A 20,440-nucleotide genomic window follows, 5' to 3' on the forward strand; every position below is an offset into this window, starting at 1 on the left:
CGTCACGTGATGATTTGGCATCGATTATTTAACATCAATGCTTTGCCGCAAGACGCAGCCCGGACTGTTTAGTGAGTGGGACCACGACAAACGGAGCTGATTGGCTCTGGCTGAGCTGTTAAAGTTAAACAACGGTTAGCCTTGCCAATTTACATAACACATGTAAACAAAGTTTACACTGGAGAAAGCATCAATGGCTGCAACAAGGACAGCTAACGGCAGGAGTAGCTAAGCTAACGACAGTCTAAGCTAACGGCAGTAGTAACTAAACTAACGGCATTAGTAGCTAAGCTAACGGAAGTGCCTAAGCTAACGGCAGTAGTAGCTAAGCTAACGACAGTCTAAGCTAACGGCAGTAGTAACTAAACTAACGGGATTAGTAGCTAAGCTAACGGCAGTAGTAGCTAAGCTAACGACAGTCTAAGCTAACGGCAGTAGTAACTAAACTAACGGGATTAGTAGCTAAGCTAACGGCAGTAGTAGCTAAGCTAACGGCAGTAGTAGCTAAACTAACGGCAGTAGTAGCTAAGCTAACGGCAGTAGTAGCTAAGCTAATGGCATTAGTAGCTAAACTAACGGCAGTAGTAGCTAAGCTAACGGAAGTGGCTAAGCTAACGATCAGGACGTCAGCTGTTAAAACCCTGTCAGACACGACATGAACCGTGCATGCATGACAGCAGTGCGCAGTAAAAGCGAAACTCATACGATCCGATCGCCAAGTCAAATGTTCAAAAAACCTTGTTATTTACTTAATGAGTGTAGTTTTAGAGGAACTGAGTTAATTGATAGGCTATTTATTTACTAATGTAGCCACAGATGAAGACAAAATCAATCGTGTTGTAATCGGATCGAATCAACAATCGTTATACTCGAAGAATCGTGACACCAATAATCGAATTGACAATCGTTATCGTAGAATCGCGACACCAATAGTAATCAAATCGAATCAACAATCGTCACAATCGAAGAATCAAAGCTCTCATAATTGAAATCGAATCGAATCGTGAGGTAGCCTTGTTGGAAAACCTCTATTTATATCTACGTATAAGAATGATGTCACAGTTTTACACACTGGACCTTTAAAGTGTTGGTTTAAAAAAAAAAATTTTAAACAACAGCAGTAGATGAGGATCAGAGAGTGTTGTGTCTCACTTCCTGTGTGTGTGTGTGTGTGTGTGTGTGTGTGTGTGTGTGTGTGTGTGTGTGTGTGTGTGTGTGTGTCTCTGTGTGTGTGTGTGTGTCTGTGTGTGTCCAGGTCTGATCCGGTCCAGGGTCCGGGGAGCCGACTCGTCCCGAGCCGGAGTTCTGACGTTCCTGGACAGTCACTGTGAAGTGAACAAGGACTGGCTGCCCCCGCTGCTGACCCGGATCAAACAGGTCTCAGCTCTATACCTCTACCTCTCTACCTCTACCTCTACCTCTACCTCTCTACCTCTACCTCTAACTCTACCTCTACCTCTCTACCTCTACCTCTACCTCTAACTCTCTATACCTCTACCTCTAACTCTACCTCTACCTCTCTACCTCTACCTCTAACTCTACCTCTACCTCTCTACCTCTACCTCTACCTCTAACTCTCTATACCTCTACCTCTAACTCTACCTCTACCTCTCTACCTCTACCTCTACCTCTCAATTCAATTCAATTCAATTCAATTCAATTCAATTCAATTCAATTCAATTCAATTCAATTCAATTAGCTTTATTGGCATGAACAGGAATTTGTTGTTGCCAAAGCATTGTACAAACTATTAACAAATACATTTCATTATAATTAAGCAATAGCCTATATCACTCCAGTCCGTGGTCTCTGCTCATTCTACCACTCTAAGGGGCGTTGTTCGGCCTTAGAGTGGTAGAATGAGCATAGACCACGGACTGGAGGGATATATTGCTTTTATAAAACGGTTACCAACAATGACAATATGAAAGAGGAATACGCATCAATTTCATGTAGTTTTCTTCAAGCAGAATAAAAAGCTGTTCCCAGCTGTCCAGACGTTAGCTCCAAGTAGCTCTGTCACTGCTCAGCAGTGTTGTGCTAGTTACTGAAAAACAGTAACTAGTTACAGTTACTAGTTACTTCATTAAAAAAGTAACTCCGTTAGTAACTCAGTTACTTCAACCAATAAGTAATGCGTTACTGAGAAAGTAACTTTTTCGTTACTTTTTCGTTTTTTCCCCCAATGCTCCCTAAAGGTTGATTGAATTCCCCTCTAACCTCATTTCAGTTCTGTACTGATGCTGATGAAAAAACGGTTTTTATCTTAAAAATTTTACCATCATCATCATCATCATCATCATCATGCTGCATGATGTCAGCATGTAGCCTACAGCAGCATGACAGAACTGCAAACATCTTGAGGATACTACTTTGACCGAGTTACGTTCAAGAACCTGTTTAATGACGGAAAGTACTAAATTCACTCCAGCGGTAATTTCTTTCGATCGATCAGCTGTGTTTACCGTTTCAGGCGTCCGTCTGTCGGACTCCAATACGGCTGCTGCTCGGTGGAGTAGGTGCTGGTGTGTCTCGCTGTGACTCTCGAGCTGTGTCCCGGTTCAGGAGCTGCAGCCTGAACCGGGACACAGCTGATCGGTCTCGGATGCTGCGTTAGCTACGTTACTTTAGCTCGCCGTCATGCCGTGCTCTGACCTGTCCAGTCCTCAGTCTTCATAGAGCGTGTTTGATTACGTGTGGGACACTAGAGGGCGGCCACCAAGCGCTTTGTTTTTCACAGTGTTGCAGTGTGCTCTGTCTTTCTTTCAATTCAATGAAACTTTATTGATCGCTAAAATGTAATGGGAAGTGTGTGCCGCTGTAAAACCTCACCAAAAGGAACGGAGTAACGCAGCGTCTGGTAACGGTAACGGAGTTACTGATTTTAAAAAACAACGCGTTACGTTATTAGTTACTGAAAAAAGTAACGGCGTTACGTAACGGCGTTACTAATAACGCGTTACTACCCAACACTGCTGCTCAGTCCCCTCTACCATTGTTAACCCTCTGGAGGTCAAAGTTCACCTTCAACATGTCAATTACACTACTTTACTACATTTTTAACATCGTAAAAACATCGACTGTCTGTTGCTACGGACGGCAACAGTCCGTTGTCATGGATGACAACAACTTCCATTCATACCAGTCATACGTGCCTGAGGCGGAGTGATAGCCTACGCTGTGATAAGGTTTTAGAATAGTAGCCGTGGTATATGCTCATTATACCACGGTTAACAACCAATCAGATCGCCGGGTTTCACCTTTACGTTTTATAAATTACAATAGAATTTAATACAATCAGGTATAAATAATGCTGCAGGTAAAGATGTTAAAGTGTAAAGTCTCTCTCTCTCTCTCTGTCTCTCCATCCCTCCTTTCCTCCTCCCTCCTCCCTCTCTCACCTCCAGTCACATCTCTCATCACTTCCTCTTCACGTTTTAAATCTCCTCCTCCTTCTCTCTTCTTTTTTAAAATGTCATCATCACCTTCACTTCCTCCTCCTCTTCTCCTCCTCATCATTCTCACCTCCTCTTCCTCCTTCTGTCTTTCACACTCTTCTTCACCTCCCTCTTGTCCTTCATCTGATCCCTTCCCTTTTCTTTTTCTTCTCCTCTCTCTCATGTCTTCTAACCTTTACACCTCTTCCTCCTCTTTTCTTCTCTTGTTGTTTTTCCTTCAGCTCCTTTCTCTTCCCCCTCTTCCTCCTCCTCTTCTTCTTCCTCTTCATCCTCCTCCTCTTCCCCCTCTTCCTCTTTCTCCTCCTCTTCTTCCTCTTCCTTCTCTTCTTCTTCCTCTTCATCCTCCTCCTCTTTCCCCTCTTCCTCTTTTTCGTCCTCTTCCTCCTTCTCTTCCTCTTCCTCCTTCCTCTTCTTCTTCTTCTTCCTCCCTTCTTCCTCTTCCTCCTCCCCCTCTTCTTCTTCCTCTTCCTCCTTCTCCTCCTCCTCCTCCTCCTCCTCTTCCTCCTCCTCCTCCTCTTCCTCCTCCTCCTCCTCCTCTTCTTCCTCCTCCTCTTCCTCCTCCCCCTCTCCTCCTCCTCCTCCTCTTCTTCCTCCTCCTCCTCTCCAGTCGTTCTCTCTGATATAAACGACCTTTGACCTCCGTCTGCAGCAGCGATCGATCAATAAAACCGACGTCGTCTGATTTGTTTTGAGCGCCGTCCATATATTCACAGTGTGTGTGTGTGTGTGTGTGTGTGTGTGTGTGTGTGTGTGTGTGTGTGTGTGTGTGTGTGTGTGTGTGTGAGCCATTTGTCTCTCCACTCACTTCAATGTCACATATTTAGATTTAAATGTATGAGTTATTGATCCAGGTGAGAACACACACTCAGGCAGGTCTGTTCCTTTCAAAATAAAAGCCTGTCTCAGTGATGGAGGTCTGGTGTGATGGTTGTGTTGTATTGTGTTGTGTTATAGTTGTGTTATTGTAGTTGTGCTGTGTTGTAGCTGAATCTGAATCACATTAATAAATCCTTTCATGCTAATTGATCGTTTGCTGCTCTGACTCATCCGTCACATTAATGTGTAAACACTTGTTGTTGTTGTCGTTGTCATCTGCATGTGTGAATAATAAAATGTGTCGGTTTGATTAGAGACGAGCTGCTTCACAGTGTGTGTGTGTGTGTGTCTGTGTGTGTGTTCACTTCACACTCACTGTGGCATCGTGGGGAAGTTATTGTCATATGTAGTAGAATCAAACAAACAGGAAGGAGGAGATGAATCATTAACACAGAGAGAGAGCGATGAGAGGTCATGTGATGTCACAGAGGGGGCGGGGCCACATACACAGTTAGTATAATAACTATAATACATTTTATCTATACAGTGTAGAAGAAAAGAAAAAACAAACCGATGAATATAAATTGTCTTATGGTGAGAAAATGAAACACAACACAGTTCAGCTACAGTCTGATCTACTGTCAGTTCTGTGAGCAATAAAGTTTGGAATGTTTGAATTCACAGCTAAAACCTGAGACAGTGTTTAAGTCTGCAGAAAGTTTAAATAAAGGTTGGTGAATAAAATCAATAAAGACATTGAAAAGTCTGTGATAAGAAGAAAGTAACACTTGGTCTGCTGGTCTCCTAAAGGGGGCGGAGTCACGGTCTGTTAGTCTCCTAAAGGGGGCGGAGTCATAGTCTGCTGGTCTCCTAAAGGGGGCGGAGTCACGGCCTGTTAGTCTCCTAAAGGGGGCGGAGTCACGGCCTGTTAGTCTCCTAAAGGGGGCGGAGTCACGGCCTGTTAGTCTCCTAAAGGGGGCGGAGTCATGTCTGTCTGCTGGTCTCCTAAAGGGGGCGGAGTCACGGCCTGTTAGTCTCCTAAAGGGGGCGGAGTCATGTCTGTCTGCTGGTCTCCTAAAGGGGGCGGAGTCACGGTCTGTTAGTCTCCTAAAGGGGGCAGAGTCACTGTCTGCTGGTCTCCTAAAGGGGGCGGAGTCACGGTCCGCTGGTCTCCTAAAGGGGGCAGAGTCATGCTCTGCTGGTCTCCTAAAGGGGGCGGAGTCACGGTCTGCTGGTCTTCTAAAGAGGGCGGAGTCAGGGTCTGTTGGTCTCCTAAAGGGGGCGGAGTCATGGTCTGCTGGTCTCCTAAAGGGGGCGGAGTCACGGTCTGCTGGTCTTCTAAAGAGGGCGGAGTTACAGTCTGTTGGTCTCCTAAAGGAGGCGGAGTCACGGTCTGCCGGTACCTAAAGGGGGCGGAGTCACGGTCTGTTGGTCTCCTAAAGGGGGCGGAGTCACAGTCTGCTGGTCTCCTAAAGGGGGAGGAGTCATGGTCTGTCTGCTGGTCTCCTAAAGGGGGCGGAGTCACGGTCTGTTGGTCTCCTAAAGGGGGAGGAGTCATGGTCTGTCTGCTGGTCTCCTAAAGGGGGCGGAGTCATGGTCTGCTGGTCTCCTAAAGGGGGCGGAGTCAAGGCCTCCTGGTCTCCTAAAGGGGGCGGAGTCACGGTCCGCCAGTCTCCTAAAGAGGGCGGAGTCACGGTCTGCTGCTCTCCTAAAGGGGGCGGAGTTACGGTCAGCTGCTCTCCTAAAGGGGGCGGAGTCACAGTCTGCTGGTCTCCTAAAAAGGGGTGGCGTTATGGGACACAGAAACAGGAAACTGAGTCGTAGTGCAGCATCTTGTTTCTAAACCGTCTTTGGCCTCTGAGCCATTAGAGCAGCTTGGTGCTTTGTAATGTGGCGTTGCCTTCACTGACCCCGCGGCTAATGGTCCAGAACAGCTCCACCTGCTCTGTAATCTGTGTGTGTGTGTGTGTGTGTGTGTGTGTGTGTGTGTGTGTGTGTGTGTGTGTGTGTGTGTGTGTGTGTGTGTGTGTGTGTGTGTGAAGTGCAGACATGGAGCTGTGTGAGGGTTAAGGAGGAGACAGTGATGGTTCATCACACACTCTCACACACTCATTAGTCACCATGGAAACAATACAACAGTCAGACTGAGTGTGTGTGTGTGTTGGCTCACCTTCACTCTGCAGGTGAGGACGTCGTTAACACTCGGCTGGAAAATAAAATAAAATAAACTGCCTGTGGTTTCCTGTCTCCAGATCAAATGGAGATGGAGAATTAACACGTACACTTGTCAGAGGTGGGAAGTAACTAAGTACAAATACTTTGTTACTGTATTTAAGTAGATTTTTCAGGTATCTGTACTAGCGGTGTACAGCCAGTACAGTATTTGTATTCGAGTTCGGATTCTGAAAAAACGTTGAATTCGTTATTCTTATTCAGGAAGAAACTGGAAGTGGGCGCACTAGAGACTTAAGCCGAGCTAGTGCTACGCCAAGCTAGCCGGCTAACTTCTACTTTAGCTCTCGGCTAACTAGACCGGGAATAAAATAATTTAATCGTGCAGCTCTTCCAGACTTTCCAAACGTAATCAGACTGAATGGATCAAATTCAAAGTCGTTTCTAGGGTTTGTGACCACCATTATCCATATCCACCGTTTTATAGCCGCTTGTTTTCCTGTTAAGGTGCATTAGCGCCACCTACTGTGTTGGAGTGTGAACCAGAGTCGCCTGGTCACCATGTGCTGTTGTTCCTCTGCGATGACGTAAAGGACTGAGCCTCTTCAAACTGTGGCAGTGTCTCATGCATAGATGGGATTGGTTCAAAACACGAACCAACAGGTTTTTTTGTTCTGTTTTGTTTTAAAGCTTCAGTAAGCGATCCGGTGGTTTTGTCAAACTTCCTGTCAGCAGATGGAGTTAGCAGTCCCCGCCCTCGTCCCTACGTCACCACATTCACGCACATCCCTTGGCTGCACACACAGAGAGGGCCGCCCCTTTATGCCGTTCTCTCTCCTCATTGGATAAAGGTTGTAGGATACAAGGAAAGTTTTCTCCTGGGCTCAGAGCAGAGCAGAGTGACTGACAGACCCGTGTTTCAGACCAAACACTCTATAGAAGTGGTTGCTGTCGGAAGATACAACTATTTAAGACTTATATTAACACAAACATTCCGCTTACTTCTGCTTTAATCTCTTGTAGTCGGCTCAGAACACGCATCCAAATGTTTCTGTTTCTTTAGAAAAAAGCTCCTGAATAGTGAGGAGAAACTTCGGACAGAAAAACTATTCTGGATCAAAGCATTTTTTTTTTTACTTTTCATCTCCCTGTATCACTGACGGCAACAATTCATGTTTACTTTTTACTTTTTCTTGTAAAGTACATTCCAGAGCCTGTACTTTATTACTTTTACCTGAGTAAAGGAGTTGAATCGGTACTTCTACTTTTACCAGAGTATTTTCTTTTACAAAGGTATCTGTAGCTACTTCTGCTTTAGTACAGAATGTGAAGACTGCTGACACCTGGAGGCGGAGGTCAGAGGTCAGAGGTCACCTCCCTCCCTGAGCGCTGAGCTTCATCGCTGCTGAACGACTCAGATTCCTTTGTTACTGTGCTGCAGCGTATAGTGACCTTGGAATATACACTCACACACACACACACACACACACAGACACACACACACTCCTCTCTCCTCTTATTTCTCCTCTCCTCTGTCTGCTGTGCAGGACCCGAGCCGTGTGGTGAGCCCGGTCATCGACATCATCAACATGGACACGTTCGCCTACGTGGCGGCGTCCGCAGACCTGCGAGGAGGTAGGAAACCCTCCGCCGTGATGCGTTCAGGGACCTCACACCAGAATCCCGTGGGGTGTTTCATAGGGGTGGGAGAAAAAATCGATTCACATAATTTTTTTTCCAAAAATCGATTATTTATTTTTTTTTTTAAATATATTTTTTGAATTTTTTGAATTTTTTAAAATATTGTGGAATGTGCATTTGTTCGCCTTTTTTACATCCAGAGAGTCCAGGTTTTGAAAAGGGTTTAAGTTCACTTTATAATGGAGTATGTTAATTTATAGGCTCCTACAGTATTTGTGTGCAGATAAATGTTAAAAATGCTAAAGACTAAAAATCGAGAGAATCAGCAATATCGTAGAATCGCAATTCAAATCGAATCGCCATCCAAAAAATCGTAGAAGAATCGAATCGGGAGAAAAGCATATCGTCCCAGCCCTAGTGTTTGATGACTTCCGGGATTTCTGAGTGTCAGAATCAAACCCCCCTCACTGTCAGATATAAACCGAGAATGAAATGGACAATTTACTGAAAATGAACGATGACCCTTTAATGTACAGGCCGCTAATGACGTCATAATGTCAAGAAATAGACAAGAAATAACGGTCAGTTTCATAGTAATGTCATGTTTTTCATAAAGGCAAGAGATTTCACATGCTGTTTATGCTTTGAATGATTTTTTGCGGGAAAGGCCAGAATTTTTCTCCACCAAGACCTTGGAATTGTCAATTACAATCAATTATTTCTGGGCTGTTTCTAGACAATCAGTCGTTATTTCTTGGCTATATTTCTCATCATTACCATAAAATGTACTGTTATTTCTGGGCTATTTCTAGACATTATCACATAATTAACAGCCTGTAAGTTAAAGGTTTACCAAATGAATCTTTACATTAAATTAATTTCCCAGGAGATAAATATACAGACTATATATCTGTTGACTTTTATCTATATTTATTCACTGTGTGTATGTTTACATTGTAGAAATATGTGATGTTGATGGTCATATAAAGACTTTTTATATCATTATAAAGCAAGATTATGAATTTTACAGACTTGTTTTTTGTTTTTAGGTAATGTGGGAGATTATTTTTGGATTTTTTAGTGATAGTATGTTTGGATTATTGAAGTTTCTAACGGTATATTTGTGTTTGTTCTTCTGTATGATGTCATTATGGGATTTATATCCTGTATCAGATGTATTTTCATTGAGAAATGTTCATATATGTGTTAATAACATTCTACAGTAGGCTAATGTCCGAGTCACAGGAAATATGATCCACCATGTCCAGAGGACTACAGCCGCTCTGTGTGGACTACATTACCCATGATCCTCTCTGTTCAGTGTTAAATGAGCTGATAAACAGCCAACGTGTTCTTCTCCACTCGTCCTCCTTCTCATCCCTCTCTCCGTCCATTAGCCCGTCTCCTTCCACTCCTCCGCTCCCGGTAACAGCAGTCTGCCAATCAATGCTGATAATAGGCCTGTCCACACACACACACACACAGACACACAAACACACTGAGACACACACAGACACACACACAGGGATCGATGGTGATAGTTGGATTCACAAAGGACATTTTAATTATAGATGAAGCCGTCCTTCAAAAAATAAAAAAGATGGTTAAAAGATGGACTTTCATCGATCCACACACACATGCACACGCACACTGACAGACACACACACACATATGTTGAGACACACACAGTCAGACTCACATATGTTGATGTGCACACACCCACACAGACACACACACACACACAGACGGGGTGGGCGTCCTGTGGCAGCTCCTCAGCCTGCTGCCCTGCTATTACAGCAAACACACACATACACAAGCCAACACACACACACACACTGACACACACACACACACACACACGTTTACTAACACACACAAAGAGACAAATGGTGATGATTAAAAAATTTTTTTTTTAAAAAGCCGCGGACGTCCGTCATAAGACAGCCGTGTTGTGGTAGTTGTGATTATTTGTGGTTGTCGTGGTGATGAGGCCGGCGAGAAAAGAGGAGAGTAAACACTAAAAGTCTCTACCTCTGTTCCTGTTTTCTGAGGATCAAGATCCAAACCACCACAACCAACCCTCAGTTTACATCACTAAAATAAAAAGATAAACCATCTCTGGTGACGCACATAGGGCAGTGATCCTAAGTCAATTCAACTAAGTTTGTCCAAGTGGAGTTGCCGTACGTAGCTGTCACACATCGGGTAGTGATGCAAATCGGGTAGTGACCGGCTCCTCCAAATGCGGCCGACGAATGCATGTATTTTAAATTTACAGAACTTTAAGAAGACTAACGCTTGTACGCAGATCGGGCAGCGCCCTAATGAAGTTTGTCCAAGTGGAGTTGCCGTAGGCAGCTGTCAAAGATGGCGGCCGGTCTGTGCATGTGCAGACCAGTATTGTAACAAATCGGGCAGCGATGCAAATCAGGTAGTGACAGAGCCTTCAAATTAAACTGAATTGAGACAGGCCTGGTCGCGACCAAGGGGGCAGTTGTGGGTCTGAGAAGTGAAGTCACTTCCTCGTTCAACAAGCTGCAATCCCCTCTTCTTCCTCTGGGGGCTGGTGTCAGAAAGCAGCATTCTCCATAGACCCCCATGTTAAAATCACCCACTTTACATCCTCAGTAAACATGTTAAAAGCCTGGTGTCACAACGTTTTTTAGTCTCAACCGATTATCTACCCCCGCACACACTCTGAGGGGGGGGATTTTTTTTTTTTACTGTTATTATGTTAAAACTCTGGCCAATTAGGGCGCGGAAAAATGATTGGGACACAGCTACAGTCTCCATGTGAACCCACAAACAGCTTCTTCTATGTGTTGCTGGTTCTGTCAGTAGCAGGTTTAACTCTGGATGTTACTGTAGAGAAGTCTCTCTGCATATCATCATGTGTGTGTCTGTGTGTGTCTCAGGTTTTGATTGGAGTCTCCATTTTAAGTGGGAGCAGCTGTCTCCTGAACAGAGGGCTCGCCGGCTCGACCCGACTCAGCCAATCAAGTAAAACACACACACACACACACACACACACACACACATACACACATACACACACACACACAACCTCAGTGCTGATGAAGTGAGTGTAAGAAGCAGGAAGGAGGTTTTATTTGTGTTTACCTCGGTGTTAACCCCCCCCTTCTGCTTCGTCTTCAGGAAGTTGAGTCAATAGAAATAAATAAAGCGTTAGAACCGGTTAGAACCGGTCTGACGTGGGAGTTTAACCCCTCGCTCCTCACTTCCCTTTTTCAAGCTCCAGTGGAGAGTTTTAATTGCTGCTAAATGTGGTCTGAGTGTGTGTGTGTGTGTGTGTGTGTGTGTGTGTGTGTGTGTGTGTGTGTGTGTGTGTGTGTGTGTGTGTGTGTGTGTGTGTGTGTGTGTCTCTGCTGTCGCTGTAGGCAAGAAAATATATTTCACTCTATGTTTTTTTTTTAATTAGGCAAAAATCCAACAAAACTCCCTTATTATAAAATAAAGCTCCTTCAGAATAAAGGTAGATGTTTGTGTTAAAGCTCCTTCAGAATAAAGGTAGATGTTTGTATTAAAGCTCCTTCAAAATAAAGGTAGATGTTTGTATTAAAGCTCCTTCAAAATAAAGGTAGATGTTTGTGTTAAAGCTCCTTCAGAATAAAGGTAGATGTTTGTGTTAAAGCTCCTTCAGAATAAAGGTAGATGTTTGTATTTAAGCTCCTTCAAAATAAAGGTAAATGTTTGCATTGAAGCTCCTTCAGAATAAAGGTAAATGTTTGTGTTAAAGCTCCTTCAAAATAAAGGTAGATGTTTGTGTTAAAGCTCCTTCAAAATAAAGGTAGATGTTTGTGTTAAAGCTCCTTCAAAATAAAGGTAAATGTTTGTATTAAAGCTCCTTCAAAATAAAGGTAAATGTTTGTGTTAAAGCTCCTTCAGAATAAAGGTAGATGTTTGTGTTAAAGCTCCTTCAGAATAAAGGTAGATGTTTGTATTAAAGCTCCTTCAAAATAAAGGTAGATGTTTGTATTAAAGCTCCTTCAAAATAAAGGTAGATGTTTGTGTTAAAGCTCCTTCAGAATAAAGGTAGATGTTTGTGTTAAAGCTCCTTCAGAATAAAGGTAGATGTTTGTATTTAAGCTCCTTCAAAATAAAGGTAAATGTTTGCATTGAAGCTCCTTCAGAATAAAGGTAAATGTTTGTGTTAAAGCTCCTTCAAAATAAAGGTAGATGTTTGTGTTAAAGCTCCTTCAAAATAAAGGTAGATGTTTGTGTTAAAGCTCCTTCAAAATAAAGGTAAATGTTTGTATTAAAGCTCCTTCAAAATAAAGGTAAATGTTTGTATTTAAGCTCCTTCAAAATAAAGGTAAATGTTTGTATTAAAGCTCCTTCAGAATAAAAGCATGTCCTGTATGTTTACCTCCTGCTGGTCACAATCAGACGTCAGATTTACACAAAACCAAATAATCAGTGTGTGACAGATTATCTGCTGTGGAGAGATGGACCAACACACAAAGCGAGGGCACAGACACACACACACACACACACAGACACACACACACACACACTGACACACACACACACACACAGACACACACACCCGTCACCTTGGCTCTGCTCCCAGAGTCACCGTGCTGCCAACTTGTGACTTCGTGCATGTTTTTTTTTAGTCGAGGCAGAGTGTGAAACTCACACTCACAGATGGACGGGTGTGTGTTTGTGTGTCTGTGTGTGTGTGTTTGTGAGTGTGTTTGTGTGTGTGTGTGTGTGTGTAGTGGAGATCCATGTGCAGAATGCAGCTCATTTATTCTGACTGTGTGTCTGTACCTGGATCAGCAGCAGCTTCTGTGTGTGTCTGTGTGTGTGTGTGTGTGTGTGTGTGTGTGTGGTGTCGACCAGCGGAGGCAGGACTGAGTCACACTGTGTCCGTCTGTGACACACACACACACACACACACACTCATCCAACAGCCTCATCTCGTTGTGTTTATTTACCGAGTTATTTCCCCACTCAGACACACACACTGATGTTTAAACACGACGACAAATTGAGCTTGAAAAAGGTTTAATGTGCTTCTTTTACACACACACACACAGACACACACAAACGCACACACACAGATACAGACACACACAGACACACGTACACAAACACACACAAACGCACACACGCACACAAACACACAGACACACACACACACAGAAGCAGAGTGCAGTTTGACAGCAGGGTAATTATTGATAAACAGAGGGTGTGATGACGCTCAGCCGCTCCTCACATCGTGATGCTGTGTGTTTGTGCGTTTGTGTGTCTGTGTGTGTGTGTGTGTGTGTGTGTGTGTGTGTGTGTGTGTGTGTGTCTGTGTGTGTGTGTGTGTGTGTGTGCAGGACTCCCATCATCGCGGGCGGGCTCTTTGTGATTGACAGGTCCTGGTTCAACCACCTGGGTAAATACGACACGGCCATGGACATCTGGGGCGGAGAGAACTTTGGTGAGTGACCACAGGAAGTCTTCTCTGCTCTGCTCTTTACCTTTCAAAATAAAAGACCCTGTTGTTGTTGATGGTTCCACCAGTAGTCCAGTAATTTTAGGCCAAAAAAGGGGTCAACGTCAAACAAATTGCAACAGAAGCAAACTCAACTGGTTTTGTATCCTCAACATGTCCTGAGTGAGGGAAAAAAAGCCCCGAAGAATCCCATTAGGGGAAAGTTTAGAAAAAGACCCAAACATATCCCATTTATACCTGCTCTACTAAGGATGTGGCTGTCTTGAAAAATTGCAGTCATCTTGAAATTTAAAGTGGTTTCTTGTCGGTTGACCGATGGAGTCAACTCATTCCAATTTTCATGCCGGTACCACCACAGCAACTTCATATATAGGCTACCTACATGTGCCGTCAAAACGGTGTGATTTATGCAGATTTATGCAAATTTATGCAGATTTGCTCATGTTAACAAATAATTTCAAAAAACTTTTTTGTTTGTCTTAAAGCAGAAGTGAGTGATATATTTGTGTTAATATAAGTCTTCAATAGTTGTATCTTCCGACAGCAATCACTTACATAGAGTGTTTGGACTGAAACACGGGTCTGTCAGTCACTCTGCTCTGCTCTGAGTCGAGGAGAAAACATTTATCGTATCCTACAGTTTTTATCCAATGAGGAGAGAGAACGGCATGCAGGGCTGTGTGTGCAGCCAAGGAACGCCGTGAATGTGGTGACGTAGGGACGAGGACTGTTATGGTGCGTTCAAGGAAACTCGTATTTTTCCGACCGTGAAGTGGTACCAGTTCGATCTGGTACGAGTTCACCGGTCGGAAGTTACGAGTGGCCGTTATAGTGACTTTCACCGGTAAAACAGGTCGGAAAAACACGAGTGTGTTGCCTGGAACGCTACAAAGTCGTAAGTTGTGACTTGAAGCTGTAATTTACGATTTCAAAAGCCTGCCTGGAACGCAGCATTAGCGAAAACGACCGGATCACTCACTTCTGCTTTAATGTAAGTAATCAACTCAGTAATTTTCATGGAGATATCTAAAGGTTAAAAATTTTACCCTATTCATGTGAAAAAAATGTTTTATATGCGTATAAATGGGATATGTTTGGGTGTTTTTCTAAACTTTCCCCTAATGGGATTCTTTGGGGCTTTTTTTCCCTCACTCAGGACATGTTGAGGATACAAAATCAGTTGAGTTTGCTTCTGTTGCAATTTGTTTAACCTTTTCTCATAAAATGACTGGACTACAGGTTTACATTCATGAGTGAGGCATTCAGGGGACGTCTGTAAATTGAAACTTCTGAGACACACAACACTAAGTCTCTGCTCCGTCTCATCATTCATCACCTCCACTGTTCAGTCAGAGGAGAGGAGAGGAAACTGGGGTTCATGGAGATCCAAGATGGCCGCCTTTTCTCTCAATGAATGGTTCTGGTCCCGGTTCTGGTTCTGGTACTAGTTCACCTGTGAGACGTTTAGGGGACATCTGTAATTTGAAGCATCAAACAATCAAGTGAGGCATTCAAGGGACATCTGTAAATTGAAACTTCTGCTACTAGTTCGGCTGTGAGACGTTTAGGGGACATCTGTAATTTGAGGAATCTATCAATTACATGCAAGTGAGGCATTCAGGGGACATCTGTAAATTCAATTGTCTATCAATAATGCAAGAGAATCATACAAGGGACATCTGTAAATTGAAGCTTCTGCTTCTAGTTGACCGGTGAGACGTTTAGGGGACATCTGTAATTTGAGGAATCTATCAATTATATGCAAATGAGGCATTCAGGGGACATCTGTAAATTGAAACTTCTGCTACTAGTTCACCTGTGAGACGTTTAGGGGACATCTGTAAATCAATAATATGCAAGTGAGGCATTCAAGGAACATCTATAAATTGAATCATCTACTGATAGTGAGGCATTCAAGGAACATCTATGAATTGAATCATCTACTGATAGTGAGGCATTCAGGGGACATCTGTAAATTGAAACTTCTGCTACTAGTTCACTTGTGAGGCGTTTAGGGTTCATTTGTAACTTTATAACTTTTAAGTCTCTACCAGTAGGTTTTCACGTGTGGCGTTCAGGGGACATCCTGTAAATCTTGACAAACATGTTAATAAACAACTCAACCACAGACTCTGTGTGTGTGTGTTCACTGCTGCTCTGTGCTGAAAGTTACACAACTCAGAGTGAGCTCCTGAACTCACCACCATGTGTGTGTGTGTAGACAGTTTGCTGATTCCTGTATCGCTGCATTTCTTAGATCAATGAAAGACTGCGTGACACACACACACACACACACACACACACACACACACACACACACACACACACACACACACACACACACACACACAGACACACACGCACACACACAGTCTTTTGCAGTGTGTCAGGTTTCTCCCCGACTCCTCTTGTTCTCCTCTTTGCCCCGTGGTGTTTCATCTTTACTTCCATCTCTCCTCTTCTCTTCTTCCACATCAAACCATCCCTGCTCTCATTTTCACTTCCTCCCCCCTCCATCTCTCCCCCTCTCCCCTTCTCTCCCCCTCTCCCTCTCTCTTCCTCCCCCCTTCTCTCTCTTTTTCTCTCTCGCTTTGTAAAGTTCTCAACTTCTCGTTCTTCTGGGGGGAAAAACTCTGTCTCACTTTCTCTCTTTCACACACTCAGAGTGAAGTTAGTTGTGTCTCTCTGAGCTCACATCAGAGAAGCAGCACAGTGGAAGCAGGTCACACGAATGCACACACACACACACAGACACACACAGATACAGACTCACACTAAATCAAACAAACAAATCAAGAGTCCATCAGTGGTTCATCAAATATTCAGAGGGATCTGTCCCACTTCGCAGGAGAGAAACTATAACGAGGAGCAGAAAGCGGAGGAGAAGCTCTGACACGGCGTTCCTTCCTCTGAAGTCTCAGTCAGATCTACAGTTAAACTAGATGTTTGTCCTGAGCCATGAACGCTCAGAGATGTTAGAATAGAATTAACACAAGTAGAAATGTGTTAGAAATATACAGAATGTTTCTTTAAAAGCTGCATTTAAGCCTTAAAAGGGAAATTCAACACTTCGGCAAATTCGCTTCGCCCATTGCCATAATCCCTATAGTCACAGCAGTAGGTTCGTTACCTTTAATTGTCGGTGCAAGCTGTTTTTAGAACGGCGGAGCAGAGCCGTGAGCTGCACATTCACCACGCTATGAGATAATAACACAACGTTACCAGACAGAGTTGTTTTAGAGGGAAATTCATGCAAAACCGCTGATGCACGTTGCCTTCAGGGACAGTTTTTCATCAACAGTCTCTGTATTTCCCTCTAAAACAACTCTGTCTGGTAATGTTGTGTTATTATCTCATAGCGTGGTGAATGTGCAGCTCACAACTTGTCCACCAGAGCGTTGTGGAGTTGTTGGATTGTGTATTTGATGAGTTTGATGAGGGAAACCAAGAAATCCCATAATGAGCCTCCGTAGCGTAGCTCTGAGCAGCTCACGGCTCTGCTCCGCCGTTCTAAAAATAGCTTGCACCGACAATTAAAGGTAACGAACCTACTGCTATGACTATAGGGATTATGGTGATGGGCCAATTTGCCAAAATGTTGAACTATCCCTTTAAAGGACAATTCCAGATCCAAAAATGATCAAGCGGACAGACAGAACCACTGCAGAAAATCTAAACATTCATTCTGTTGGACCTAAAATATTAGAAACTAGAGCCCCAGGTTGAATTTGACTGGAATTGTCCTTTAAAACCAGCCGTCAGGACTTCCTGTCACTTTGTGATGTCACAACTAAGCCCCGCCCCCTCACCACCACCTGGACCCACCATCCAACAGCAACAGCTTGCAGGATTTTTAGTTTCTCTGAGTGTTTTATTCTGAAATCTGCTCTGTTTTTAATTGGATAACTTTAGAAAACAGTCAGCCAATCAGAAGAGAGGAAGAGCCTCCTCCTCTGCTCTGATTGGCTGACAGCGCCCTGTCCTTCCTCAGAGATCTCCTTCCGGGTGTGGCAGTGCGGTGGCAGCCTGGAGATCCTGCCCTGCAGCAGAGTGGGTCACGTGTTCAGGAAGAAACATCCGTACGTCTTCCCCGAGGGAAACGCCAACACCTACATCAAGTAAGATCCAAGATGGCCGACATTTCTCTCAATGAATCATCAACTGGAGTCTTTCACATTAAAGGGATAGTTCACCCAAAATAGAAATTTCACTCATTATCTCCTCCCCCTCATGTGGACTAAGGGCTGGGAGAAGTTTCAGAGTCCTCCGTGGCTTCTCTGAGTTACAGGGGGTCTCGGCGTAGCAGTGCATGTCCATATGACGGTTGCAAATGGATACCAACTGTCTTCGTAACAAAAAGACACACCAAAAAACATCCAAATACCTCCATGCTGCTCGTATGTAATGTCCCTCTTGTATTGAAGCCCCGAAATGCGAAATTTTTCTGAAAAAATTAAATAAGTCTATATTTTAGCTTGTTTTGTAGCGGAAGCTTCTCGAAGCTCCTCTTTATAGGAGTGAAATTTCAATTTTGGGTGAACTATCCCTTTAAGGTTCTGGTTCTGACCCGGTGTCTGGTTCCAGCTGGTTGTCAGTGTTTTTGCCAACAGCCTCAGTCTGATCCTATTATCCTGTATAGCTGTGTGTGTGTGTGTGTGTGTGTGTGTGTGTGTGTGTGTGTGTGTGTGTGTGTGTGTGTGTCCACTCTAGATGTTTACACCCCATAATAATCCATTAACAGCTCTAATGTCTCCGACTGCAGTGAATTGATCTGCTGTAAATACATTAATCAGCTTCCTGCTCGAGCAGCAACACCACACACACACACACACACACACACACACACACACACACACACACACACACACAGACTGGAGTTAGGAGGGGGCTGCAAAGCATTCTGGGAAGATAGTAGCAGACAGTAGCAGTGTTTGAAATCATCCACTCATTCATCATGGATATGGAACGACTAAAGGAGTTCTGGGCTTTTTAAAAAAACCTTCTGATTCGTTATTCGTATTCGGGAAGAAACCGCTGGGCTAGCCGGCTAACTTCCGCTTTAGCTCTCGGCTAACTAGAACGGGCATAAAATAATGTAATCGTGCGGCTCTTCTAGACTAATCGGACTGAATGGATCAAATTCTGGTTGTGTTTCGTTGTGACCAACGCACTTCCGGTTAAAATAAAACACCCGTTGCCCTTTACATACAGAAAACCATGACGATAGAATTTGTGCTTTTACTTTGAAACAGGAAGCTAACCTACCCTCGATGTAGCTAGCTTGAACCAAAATAAAGCGTCTTTGCTTGAACCCTCCGTTTTGACCGATCTCGTCCCGTTAGCGGCATTTGACCGCTCAAGATGCCTTACCGGAGAGTTTTGTCAGCTCTGAGACGAAGATCGGCCCGCCGGTTTCCGTTTAGAGTTGCTGAAGAGTTTCTCTGATGACTTTAGGTGGAGGCAGGCTAACACTACATACACTTCCAGTGTTTGAGCTAAGCTAATTAGTGACTTTTGGTAGGAGGCAGGCTAACACTACCCATACACTTCCAGTGTTTGAGCTAAGCTAATTAGCGACTTTAGGTAGGAGGCAGGCTAACACTACCTATACACTTCCAGCGTTTGAGCTAAGCTAATTAGCGACTTTAGGTGGAGGAAGGCTGCAATACATCCAGAACAGCGCTGCCAGGATCCTGATGAGGGTGTGCAAATATGATCACATCACCCCCATCCTCAAAACCCTCCACTGGCTCCCTGTCCCACTCAGAATTGAGTACAAGGTCTCTCTCCTCACCCACCAGTGCATTCACGGACATGCCCCCCAATACCTCAAAGAACTCCTCACCCCCCACCCCACCACACGCACCCTCCGATCCGCTAATTCAAACACCCTCAAAACCCAGAGAACCAAGCTCCGCACTATGGGTGACCGGGCCTTCTGCTCTGCAGCTCCAAGGCTGTGGAACGCCCTCCCAGACCACCTGAGGGCCCCACAGACCACTGATGCTTTTAAATGAAACCTGAAGACCTATTTATTCAGGAAAGCTTTTTGCTAAATTTTAGTAGCCTACACTCATTTGTCTTTTCTTAACTTTTCTTAACTTGTGTCCCTTTTTAAATTAAGCTTGTACTGTAGCACTTTGAGATTGCTTAAATGTAAAGTGCATTACAAATAAAATTTATTATTATTATTATTATTATTATTATAACACTACCTATACACTTCCAGTGTTTGAGCTAAGCTAATTAGTGACTTTAGGTGGAGGCAGGCTAACATTACCCATACACTTCCAGTGTTTGAGCTAAGCTAATTACGGGCGATACGGCTCTATCTCCCTTGTTACTGCACACACAGTTGAAAGGATGGCGTCTATCTGCTGGTCATGGACTCGGGAGTGAGGCAAGACACGAAAAAAAAAAAAAGTTGGTGTATCCCTTTAACAGATGCGTAAAAATGATACATTGTTTCTGTTTTAACGTTTGGCAGTTGGAGCAGAACGAGGCCACGATAGGACGACACTGAGCTCTGACTGGTTGTTTTACATGTGGACCAATAGGACGACAGAGCTCTTTCTCTCTCTGTGTATTTATCTTTGGTTTTATTTCCTCAGCCGGGCTCGTTAGCCGCTCGTCTCGTTACCGCGGCAACGGCCTGATGTTGGCGAACAGTGTCGGTCCCGAACGAACCGACAGAAAACGAGCCTGTTGCTAACGAGCTGCTGCTCCATCATCCCATTACACAGAGGCCTGCTGCTCTGACCCCGCACTCGCGCGTGTGTGTGTGTGTGTGTGTGTGTGTGTGGGTGTGTGTGTGTGTGTGTGTGTATCTGTGTGTGTGTGTGTGTATGTGTGTGTGTGTGTGTGTGTGTGTGACAGCAGCTCC

At 44.1% G+C, this 20,440-nt stretch overlaps 1 protein-coding gene across 2 annotated transcripts in view; it reads left to right on the forward strand.

Moving 5' to 3' along the window:
* The window catches only part of galnt14 (UDP-N-acetyl-alpha-D-galactosamine:polypeptide N-acetylgalactosaminyltransferase 14 (GalNAc-T14)), a gene marked incomplete at its 5' end in the record, with an annotated part of 140,366 nt that overhangs the window by 96,917 nt on the left and 23,009 nt on the right, over positions 1–20,440 (forward strand). For both annotated transcript variants that reach the window (XM_084000829.1, XM_084000830.1), the window contains 5 exons: positions 1,256–1,377; positions 7,994–8,081; positions 11,003–11,087; positions 13,439–13,542; positions 17,549–17,675. In XM_084000829.1, the coding sequence (XP_083856955.1) occupies positions 1,256–1,377; positions 7,994–8,081; positions 11,003–11,087; positions 13,439–13,542; positions 17,549–17,675 (526 nt within the window). The remainder of the gene's footprint in view (positions 1–1,255; positions 1,378–7,993; positions 8,082–11,002; positions 11,088–13,438; positions 13,543–17,548; positions 17,676–20,440) is intronic.

This window comes from Trachurus trachurus (assembly GCF_905171665.1).
Source record: "Trachurus trachurus genome assembly, chromosome: 24".
Classification (NCBI taxonomy): Eukaryota; Metazoa; Chordata; class Actinopteri; order Carangiformes; family Carangidae; genus Trachurus; species Trachurus trachurus.